The 10,366-nt window shown below is 56.3% G+C and overlaps 1 protein-coding gene and 1 long non-coding RNA gene across 5 annotated transcripts in view; one reads left to right on the top strand and one right to left on the bottom strand.

The window, feature by feature from the left end:
- The window catches only part of TBCD (tubulin folding cofactor D), a 196,147-nt gene that overhangs the window by 180,094 nt on the left and 5,687 nt on the right, over positions 1 to 10,366 (top strand). For all 4 annotated transcript variants that reach the window (XM_017524704.1, XM_017524703.2, XM_037737131.1 and 1 more), the window contains 8 exons: positions 522 to 613; positions 1,387 to 1,524; positions 2,109 to 2,192; positions 2,756 to 2,914; positions 3,006 to 3,144; positions 4,151 to 4,272; positions 6,161 to 6,238; positions 10,228 to 10,317. In XM_017524704.1, the coding sequence (XP_017380193.1) occupies positions 522 to 613; positions 1,387 to 1,524; positions 2,109 to 2,192; positions 2,756 to 2,914; positions 3,006 to 3,144; positions 4,151 to 4,272; positions 6,161 to 6,238; positions 10,228 to 10,317 (902 nt within the window). The remainder of the gene's footprint in view (positions 1 to 521; positions 614 to 1,386; positions 1,525 to 2,108; positions 2,193 to 2,755; positions 2,915 to 3,005; positions 3,145 to 4,150; positions 4,273 to 6,160; positions 6,239 to 10,227; positions 10,318 to 10,366) is intronic.
- Positions 62 to 1,392, bottom strand: LOC119470580. Its single transcript, XR_005199495.1, has 2 exons — positions 1,186 to 1,392; positions 62 to 942 (listed from the first exon to the last, which is right to left on the bottom strand). It is a non-coding gene; the product is annotated as an uncharacterized LOC119470580 (long non-coding RNA).

Raw genomic sequence — 10,366 nt, 5'->3', positions numbered from 1 at the left:
GGGACCCAGCCCCCCACCACAGGATTTGCAGCTCCAGACAGACTGGGCCTCAAAGCCACCATGCCATCTAAAACATGAGTTGGGGGTTTATCTGGTTGAAACTCTGATAAATGTGAAACATGATCACTTGGAGAAGTGACAGATGAGGCTGCCGGGAGCCAGCAGCTTCCTTCATCCCATACCCCAGGTCTCAGCATAGAACAAGAGGGGGACCTCAGCCAGGGTGCAGAAACACCCCAGTGACGCTCTGGGGCGAGGGCTGCGGAGCGGCTGGAGGTGACCCCTCCCTGGGTGTCGTTCTGCGATGTAAAGGGGGCCATGGAGCGGCTGGAGGTGACACCTCCCTCAGTGTCCTTCCTGGGCTGCACTGTGGGACATGGGAGGCACCATGAGGAAGGTGGTGGCAGGTGCTGCCGTGGTGTGGTGCGGGGTCTGTGGCCCTGGGCCAGCATTGCCTCCTCACTGAATAGTGCACTTGGTTACAGTGCATGGCTCTTCTGTGATTTTTTATTGCTTTCCAGGTTCTCACAGGTCTAAGAGCAGTTACCCACACTTCTCCCGAGGATGTAAGCTTCGCTGAATCCAGAAGAGATGGCTTGAAGGCCATTGCTGGGTGAGTTGGGCAGTTCCTCCGTTAGGTCCTGAGTCTCTCAAAGGCCAGCAGATGGACGCTAACGGGGATGGTTTGTTCAGAGGCAGACTTTAGGATTCCTCACCTCCTAAGCTTCCTCTCTGCCAGCGGATCTCAGTCCCAGCTCCTGGAGGCTCACACAGCCTCTTGCTGTCATAGTCGTAGTGGATGTTCAGTTTCTTTAGGAACCGTGGTCCCCTTTGAGAATTGGAGAGTGTGTCTTGGCTCAAGGCTGCCCGCCAGCAGTTGAAATGGTCTTCACTCCTGTTGACAGACACGCAGCCGGGGCTGTGCCTTATGCTCACTCTGCCCTGCAGGCACATGAGAGGGCCAGCCCCACGGGGCCACACACGCCCTCTTCTCTCCTGTGCCAGCACCCGTGCCCTCTAGTCAGGGGGAGAAGTGGGAGGGACCAGCCACAGGGGGCGGCATCCCCATCCACCTTTCATCCAGAGAGGGACCAGCCACAGGAGCATCCCCATCCAGATGGCAGAGCCTGAACTTAGGGGTGGGGGGAAGTGGGAGGGAACAGCCATAGGAGGGTCCGTATCCACCTTTCATCCGGAGAGACGGTAGAGCGTGACCTCGGGAAGCATGTCGCCTGCCCTGTATGTGGAAGGAGCTCTGGATTTCCGATCTATCCCCGAGGGTCCTGCACTGTTCTGAGCGTGTCATCTCAGGAACACATGTCAGACCGCCGTGATGTGGACATGAGGTTCACAGATGTTTGTTATCTCACACATGTTTAATTTCAGGATTTGCCAGACTGTCGGTGTGAAAGCAGGAGCCCCAGATGAAGCCGTGTGCAGAGAGAACGTTTCCCAGATTTACTCTGCGCTGCTGGGCTGCATGGACGACTACACCAAGGACAGCAGAGGGGACGTGGGCAGCTGGTGCGTGGGCAGCTGTGGGTAGTAGCAATTCCTCTGAGGAGCCTGCTGGTTTCATGGAAACTCGAGGCCCTGGACTTTTCTGCAGGGAGAAGTCTTTATAGAGTGCTGTATTTGGCATTTCAAAGGCTCATGGGAAGATGACCTGTTCCCTGCTTCCGGGTGAGCCTGTGTGGCAGGGCTTTGCAGGGGCTGGTCCAGTCTGTCCTCAGGTGTTGGGCCCACATCCTCCTTGTTGACAGGGTGTAAGGGAAGACGCGTCTTCAGGGAGAGGCTGCTGGCTGCTTACCCTGGGCTTTGCCGACATTTCCTGCTGAAGTGGGATTGATAATCCCCAAAACTCCTGTGTGTGTAGGACACTTCGAGGCCCCGGTGTGTGTGACTGTGGGTCTCCCTTCCTGCACATGTTTCTGTAGCACAGAGGGCACCTCTGCAGGCCCCATGACTTTTCTCTCTGGCAGTGAAGAGTCATGCCTGGGGGTTAGTCACGGGCATTGGATTCACACAGCCTGCCAGCGTGGTTGGCAGAACCAGGGTCAGGAACCCCCTCTCCAGCTGGGTGCATCTGCCTCTCCTTGTCTTATCAGGGTCCGTAAGGCCGCCATGACCAGTCTGATGGATCTGACGCTTCTCCTGGCTCGGAGCCAGCCTGAGCTGATTGAGGCCCACACGTGAGTGTTGCTGCAGCTCTTCTGCGCCCTGGAGGGCAGCCCCGAGCCTGGGGAGGCTGGTGAGGCAGGTGGTCCTGGTGCTTAGTGGGGCTTGCACTGCCCAGCACATACCCTCCTCCCAGAGAGCCTCTCGCGCCCCTAACCCCAGGTTTGTGCAGGCCCCTCCTCCCGCCCCCATGGCTGTGGCTTGAGCTGGGGCCCCTTCTCCTCTGCCCAGTGCCCCTAGGATAAGGCTCTGCCCCCCAGCCGGTTTCTCCCACAGTACTTGGGCCAGTTTGATGACAGCCAGCTTTTGGGGCTGAAGCTGGGTGAGAGGTGGGGGCTTCTCAGCTTAGGGCCCTGAACCTGAGGGTCTGCTCCTGCCAGGACCAGCTGAGCCATTGTTCAGTTCCCTGCAACTGAGGCTGCCATTGGATCCTGCCCTTGCTGTGGGTCTCTGTTGTGGGCACCAGGTTGTGGGGATCCCACTCACTGTGGGTCTCGGTTTACTGCCTGCCCTTGGTTTACCTGCTGCTCTTAGTTTACCTCTCGCCCTCGGTTTACCTCCTGCTCTTGGTCTGCAGCTGTGAGCGCATCATGTGCTGTGTGGCCCAGCAGGCAAGTGAGAAGATTGATGGGTTCCGTGCTCACGCCACCAGTGTGTTCCTGACACTCCTGCACTTTGACAGCCCTCCCATCCCCCACGTGCCCCACCGGGGAGAACTGGAAAAGCTGTTTCCCAGGTACTGCTGGGGCACAGGCCCTCCCACGCCAGACCTGCAGCCACGGCAAGGTCATCGGCAGCCCGGCCTCATCCCACTTGCTCTCTTGCAGGTCCAGCGTGGCCTCCGTGAACTGGAGTGCAGCTTCCCAGGCCTTCCCACGCATCACCCAGCTCCTCGGGCTGCCTACCTACCGCTACCACGTCCTGCTGGGGCTGGTTGTGTCCGTGGGCAGCTTGACGGAGTCGACGGTGAGGAGGCGTTGGCTGGCTGGTGGGGAGGCGGCAGCTCCTGGGGTGCCTGGTGCTTCCTTCTCTCTTGGGAGCGTGTGTGGGGCTGGGCTCTGTCTGCCATTGCTTTCTATTTCTCTGGGGCGTATTTGCTGGGGGGTCAGGGGCCCAGTGTCTTCCTCATGACCTGGGAGGCTGAGGGCCTGCAGGGTGGTCAAGTCTGGTGACGGGGGAGCAGCACGTTGAGTCAGGCTCAGCCACAAACTCTGAAGTGGGCTGGCGCCGCTCTGTTCCTGTGGCTGCAGCCCTGGATCCCCCAGCGTCCCCTCGGGGTTTGGCCCTCCAGCACCTGTGTCTGACGCTTACATGCGGTTACCTGGGCTCCGTCGGGTTCTAGATCTGCCTCCAGCCTCCACTTCAGGGCGCCAGGTCCGCCTCCCATGTCTGTGGGGAGGTTCTCTGGAGCCTCAGGGATCCGTGGCTGAGCTGTGGAACTCCAGGGCCCCTGCATCTTGTCACTCGTGGCCCCTGCACCTGCTCATTGTGGCAAGCCTGTGGCAGCTGCTTTGTCCTGGGAAACATGTAACAGCACATCAGGTGTCCTCTGTGCCATGCGGACATACAGGGAGACCCAAGCCACGGGCGAGTGGGGCCCCGAGACATTCCACACACAGGGGAGTAGCGGGGGTGACCAGATCCCACTTTAGGGGATACGTGAGAGAAACTAAGGCAAGCAGCTGCAGCCTTTCGTCAGGGATGTGCGCCACCCCACATCCTGAGTGAGGGTTCAGGCTGTGTTGCCGCCGCCGAGAGCCAGGCGTCTGCATTGGGTGTCTGTACTGTGGGTGGCTCCATGCTGGCGTCCACACTGGCCACTGCGTGCCAGCTTGAGTGGCTGGGGTCAAGCCTGATGGGTGGCGGGCTCGGGGGTCCCATGGCCTTATGAGGTGTCTCTTGTTGCAGATCCGGCACTGAGGGGTGGGGGGCTCGGGGGTCCCTCTGCCTTATAAAGTGTCTGTGTTTGCAGATTCGGCACTCCACCCAGAGCCTCTTTGAGTACATGAGGGGAATTCAGAGCGACCCACAGGCCCTGGGCAGCTTCGGCGGGACCCTTCTGCAGATCTTTGAGGACAACCTTCTGAAGGACAGGTGAATGGTGTCTCACGCGGCCTTGGAGGTGTGGGTGGTGCTGGCACCTCTCACCACGTTTCCATAGGTCCTCAGGGTCTTGCAGGGTCTCTCTGGGTCTGATGGGAGAAGTGAGACATAGGCTTTACCAGTTAGTGGCAAGGAGCACGGCTCAGCAAGTGGGGATGGGCCTCAGCCCCTGCACCTCCTCTCCCAGCCTGCATGCTGGGCAGGGAAATGACCATTTTGTGTACGCTGGAAGTAAAGGTAACAGAAAGGAGAAAGTGGTCACTGTGTGTAGGAAGGCGTCCTGGAGGCTTCTCTGGCTTGGTGCCCCTGGGGACGTGCTTTCGGGCACGCATCAGCCACCCAGTGAGTGAGAGTGCTGCACTCCGAGGATGGAATGTCACGTGAGAAACACAGCTCCTTTCTAGAAGCTTCTGCTTTTACATGGAGGCAGAGTATAGGCCCTGTGGGCCTTCACCTCAGAATTGAGAATGTTCCCGCATCACCCTCTGGAAGGGCTGTTCTGTCGTGTGAGGATGAGGACATGGGCCTTGGCGTCCCCTCGGGCAGGGCCTTGGCAGCCTCTCCACTAGGAAGCACAGATGCCGCTCTCAGCAAACAGGAACTCAGCGCAGCCGTGGTAGGTTTTCTCATTATGACTACAATTAGCTGCACGTAAGGGGCAGTCTGACCGATTTTACACATGTCCACCCTCACACTCTTCCCTAGTCACGAGGTGGGCACATCCTTCAGCCCCAGGTTTCCTCCTGGCCCTTCTAGTCCATCCCCCTGACCTGCATCACCATAGCCTCGGCACGTGGTCACTCCGGGCGTCTGGGCTGTGTGCCGGTCGCTCATCCCTCCTGTTGACGAGTCGTGTCTGCGGTGTCAGTGCCAGACGGTCCGTCTGTGTGTGGGCATGTCGGCCTTTCCCGCCGTGGGGCTGTCACTGGTGGAGCTGCAGGCAGACAGTGTGCACGGCAGCTCTCCTGTGTGCCACTTGGCCTGTGCTGAAGCTCTCCAGATGCTCCCGGCGTCCAAAGGGACCTCCCCAGGCTCCTTTTCCGTGGGGTGAACGCTGGGCGTTGCAGGCCAGCTCACACGGAGGCGAATGTGTAGCTTCGGGAAGCTGTGGAGGGTTTATGGAGCCTGCGTGTCGTGCCTTCCCACTGTTGTCTGAGGTCACACTCCCACTGGCACGTGGCCATTTTATATCCTCTTTGGAGAGGGGTCTTTATTTTTTTCTGTTCCCCAACTGTTGCAGTCTGATCCTCCCTCATCACACACGTGACTTGAGGGTGTTTCTCCCTGCCTGTCTCTTCACGCACCGAGTGGGGGCTTCACATTTTCTCGAGTCCCTGAGAGACGCCTTTGCTCTGAGGCACCGATTTTTCTGGTATGTCTAAGAAAGCTTGCCTAATCTGTGGTCACCGAGATTTTCTGTTCAGTCCTAGAAGTTGCATAGTTTTGGGTTGTGTATTTAGACCTGGGTGAGTCTTGAGTGAGGTTTCCTAGGTGGTATAGCGTGGGCATGGCATCTTGATGCCCAGCTGTGCTCATCGCTGAGAGGGTTGCTGCCGCAGCTTTGTAAGAAACTGGGTTCGTTTTGGACTCTGCTGTGCCCGCTGCGTCTGCTTTACTCTGCCCCAGGGCTGTGCTGCCTCGATCCCCTCAGCCCCGCCGTCCTCCAGGTTCAGTGTCGGCCTTCAGCCTTGCTCATTCCTCCCACAGGTGTTTTGTCTTCCTGGAAGCTTTGTGTTTCCATGTAAACTATAAAGGGGATTGTCAGTTTCCACAGCGGTGCCAGGATTTCCACTGGGATTGTGCTGACTCAGCCAGTCAGGGAGATGGGCATCTTCGCTGGTGCTGGTGTCTGGGGTCTCATCGCTCCTTCTCCCCTCAGGGTGTCCGTGCCGCTGCTGAAGACGCTGGACCACCTGCTCACCCATGGCTGCTTCGACATCTTCACCACAGAGGAGGAGTGAGGCTTTGCTTTTCATGACTTCCTTCTGGTTAAGCCTAAGTAGCTCACGTTATAAAGAAAAAGTAATCAGACACAGAGATGAGAATTCCAGGAGATTATTTTCCAATGCATTCATAACTGACCCTCAAAGTAACACAGTAAGAACAAAGTAACCTAGTGACATATTATGACTGTGAATGCAGTCAGCCCCATCTGGGGCCGAGGTGGGGGCCCTGCTGTGTACTCAGGCCCAGGTATCCCACTGGGCCAGGGGTGGGCATCAGGGTGATGCTGGCACCTGTGGGAACCTGAAGTGGCCTAGGCTGTATGGGGATGAGACTGGTCGTAGAGCAGAGGGTGGAGGCTGGTGACCAGTGAGGACTCCCCCCGGAGATGGAGCTCCCTGCTTCTGCGCTGTGCGGACGTCCCTGGCTGGTGTCAGCCAGGTGGGTGTCCCTGAGTTCATTTCATTGTTGCCATGTTTTCTTGCTTCATTGATTTTACCTTGTTGGGCCAGTATTTTTTTTTTTTTTTTTTTTGAGACAGGGTCAGCTCTGTCACCCAGGCTGTAGTGCAGTGGCACAATCACAGCTCACTGTAGCCTCCACCTGCTGGGCTCAAGTGATCCTCCCACCTCAGCCTCCCAAGTATCTAGGACGACAGGCGTGCCTCCAACATGCCTGATTAATGTTTGTATTTTTAGTAGAGATGGGGTTTCACTATGTTGCCCAGGTTGATCTTGAACTCCTGGCCTCAAGTGATCCGCCCTCCTTGGTCTCCTAAAGTGCTGGGATTACAGGTGTGAGCCACTGTGCCTGGCCTGGATATTTTTGTATCTGGGATGCATTGGGTCACCTGGAGACAGTATGGTCTTTCTTTTGGGACGCCTGCTTTTTTTTTTTCTTTTTTTGAAATGGAGTCTTGCTTTATTGCCCAGGTTGGAGTGCAGTGGCTCAATCGCAGCTCACTGCAACCTCTGCCTCCCAGGTTCAAGCAATTTTCCTGCCTCAGCCTCCTGTATCAGCTGGGACTACAGGTGCCCGCCACCATGCCCAGCTAATTTTTTGTGTTTTTAGTAGAGATAAGGTTTCACCATATTGGTCAGGCTCGTCTCGAACTCCTGACCTTAAGTGATCCACCCACCTTGGCCTCCAAAGAGCTGGGATTACGGGCGTGAACCACTGCATCCAGTTTTGGGCACTGTTCTTAAGCTGTCAGGTGGACCCGAGCCACACTGGTCTCCGGGTTTTCCTGCCCCTTTATGGGCTCTGCTCCCTGCCGCTTCCTTCCCACTGCTGCTGGGGCAGTGCAAGGGATTCCAGTCATCTTTTGGGTGGTTCCTCCCCAGCCCTGGGCAGCATCCTTGTACTCATGCACTGACTGACCGAGGCCCAGGTTAGTCCTCAAGGGCCCCCAGGAAGCCCCCTCTGGTGCTGAGAACCTCAGCGAGCTCTGCAGATGTGGGACGCGGGAGGCCCCACTTCTCATTGTGGGCTGGAGCCTGCCGCCTGCTGGACTTGGCTTGCCTTAACTGTCGGGCGGGACGTGGATCTGGGCTCTGTGGCTTCCTCTTTGCTGGACACTGCACATGTTTTTTTAATCTAATGGCATTAAAGGGTTTCCCCTTTTGTTAGTGGGCATCACTGATCTTGTACCTGCTGTTGGAACAACCTCCACGTTCACAGGTACACCCAGCTCGGTTGTGGTGTATTATCCTTTCAAATAATGCTAAATGTTCTACTTACATTTTTTTTTTGAGAAGGATTTTCCATCTTGTTGCCCAGGCTGGAGTGCAATGGTGCTGTACAAAAAATACAAAAGCATTGGCCAGGCACGCTGGTGCCTGTAGTCCCAGCTACTTGGAGGCTGCAGTAGGAGGATGGCTTGAGCCTGGGAGGTGGAGGTTGCAGTGAGCCGAGATGGAGACACACTGTACTCCGGCCTGTGCAACAGACAGACCCTGTTTCAGAAGGAAACACTTCCTACCATGTCCTGCCACGAATACAGCTCTCTTTACTTCTCGACAGTTTTGTCAGTTTTTGCTGTGCAGATTTTGAAGCATGTTTTTGGGGCTGAATCTTGCCCTATGACCTGCCTCATTTCTAGGGTGCTTTCTGCATCACTCGACTTTGAACTCTACTTTTTTACTTTCGGTGTCTTCATGTATTTATGTGTTTGTGCGTCTCTTCTGGAACAGTGTGTGGTTTTGTGAAGATGCAGGCTGTAGCTTCTGCCTGCACCCCTGATGACCTGTGACCCCCTCAGGTCTCAGTCTGCCACCCACAGGGTTTCCCAGTGCCCTCCCTGCCCCCCGAGCTTTCTGTTGGAATACTAGAATCCTTTTCTCATCCCATTATTTTCATGTATTTGTTTGGGACATTTTACTCTTTTTCTGTTCTGTAATGCTTACCCTAGAAGTGAGAAGTGACACCACATATTCTTGACTTGGTGAAGTCCAGTTTTCAGTATTTGTCTGTATTGGACAACAGCACGGATACCGGAAGGTGCTGGTTCTGCTGACTTCCATCCTGAGTTCTGTGCTGCTGTTGTCGGATGTCTTGTCTTCCATGTAGTTTCCTGTTCACTGTGGTATTGTGTAATGTGCGTTATTCTGAATTATCCACATTTTTACTGCTTTCTTTGCTTCTCATCACTTAATGATTTTGGGGACCCCCCACCCTTAGTTGGGGCTCACATTCCCTCTTCCTAGAGCACACTCCCTTGGATTTCCTCCAGTGAGGTCTGCTGGTGGTGAAGCTTTCTAATTTTATGTGCAGATTATTTTCAGAGGATGCACAGAGTTCAGGCAGCTGTTTTGTTTCAGCACAAGTATTTCCCACTTCTCCTGACTTTGTTGCTTTTGAGTGTCACCTCTGAGTCCACCTGTGCTCCCAAAACGGCCTGGGCTTTCCCAGCCCCTGCCAGGTTTGCTGCTTCCCTGGTTTTTCTGTTATCACACTCACGTGTTTCCCTTGGCCACCCCCTCTGCATTTCACATTTTCCTCTTTCTTTGCTTCATTACCTTGGCCCGTCTGCCAGCTGCTGATTCTCTGTCTCTGAAGGACTTCTCACTTGCGGAGTTCCTGTTTGGAGTTTTGCGTCTTTTCAGGTGCAGGTCTTGGCCTCAGGTGTTTCCACATGTGCCTTGGCTTTCCGCCTTGCTGTTCCCTGCGCCCGTCCTCCCGTGCCCGGCGCTCCTTCCCTTTAACGCCCTCCTCCTGCCTGTTTCACTGGGCGTATCTGAGCTGCCTGTCTGCTGTTGCATACTCTCTGGACGTTGTGTTTTCGGGGTCCCACCTCAGAGCAAGCCGAGGCCTGGGCTAAGCCTGCACCTTGGCAGGCAGGACCTTAGTTTAGTTTGCCTTTTCTGGACACCCGAGGGAGGGTGGCAGCACCCTGGGGTCTCTGACCTACGGTCAGCAGTGAGGGTTTTCCGGCCTCTCGGGCCCCTGGAGCTTGGCTGTGTTCCCCACCAAGAGAGGCAGGTGCGTGTCTTCCCTCTTCTCCCTGGAGCGGCCCTCTCAGAGCTGCTCATCAGGGCTGTGCTTTTGTCGGCATGCAGCTTCAGCTCTTGTCCCTACGGCCAGTGAAGGCTCAGAACAACACCGCGCAGCCTGTGTGTCTTATGTGAGTCGGCAGATTCTCCCAGCCCTGCAGCAGCTCAGGCCAGGCCGCCTCTGGAAAGGGCAGTGGAGGAGAAGGGGCATCCCGGCTGCCACTGTGTCGGGATGGAGCCTGGGGCCTGGGGAGGGAGGTGGGGCCCTGTGGGGGCTGCTGCACCATAGTGAAGCAGAGGCCGACCAGGTGGTGGCACAGCAGCTGGGGACCCGCCGGCCTGTGGAGGCACCGGGATGGGACCAGTGGACTTGCTGGCAGAGGGGCCGCAGGGCTGCAGGCTTCTTGGACTGAGCCACCGGGAGGACGGAGTTGACCTTCCTTATAGAAAAAGTGTGCGTCCCGGGGCTGCCTGTGAAAGCTCATCTCTAAAGAGAGTGTTCTTCTTCCAGCCACCCCTTCGCTGTGAAGTTGCTTGCGCTTTGTAAGAAAGAAATCAAGAATTCAAAAGACATCCATAAACTGCTGTCAGGCATCTCAGTGTGAGTTTCAAGTGCTGCTGGCTCCAGGGGGAACTGCGGGGAGCCTGGC

The sequence above is a fragment of the Cebus imitator genome, unplaced genomic scaffold (genome assembly GCF_001604975.1).
Source record: "Cebus imitator isolate Cc_AM_T3 unplaced genomic scaffold, Cebus_imitator-1.0 Scaffold36, whole genome shotgun sequence".
NCBI classification, from domain to species: Eukaryota; Metazoa; Chordata; class Mammalia; order Primates; family Cebidae; genus Cebus; species Cebus imitator.
Note: the sequence above shows the minus strand (reverse complement) of the source record. Positions and strands in the feature narration are given on the sequence as shown.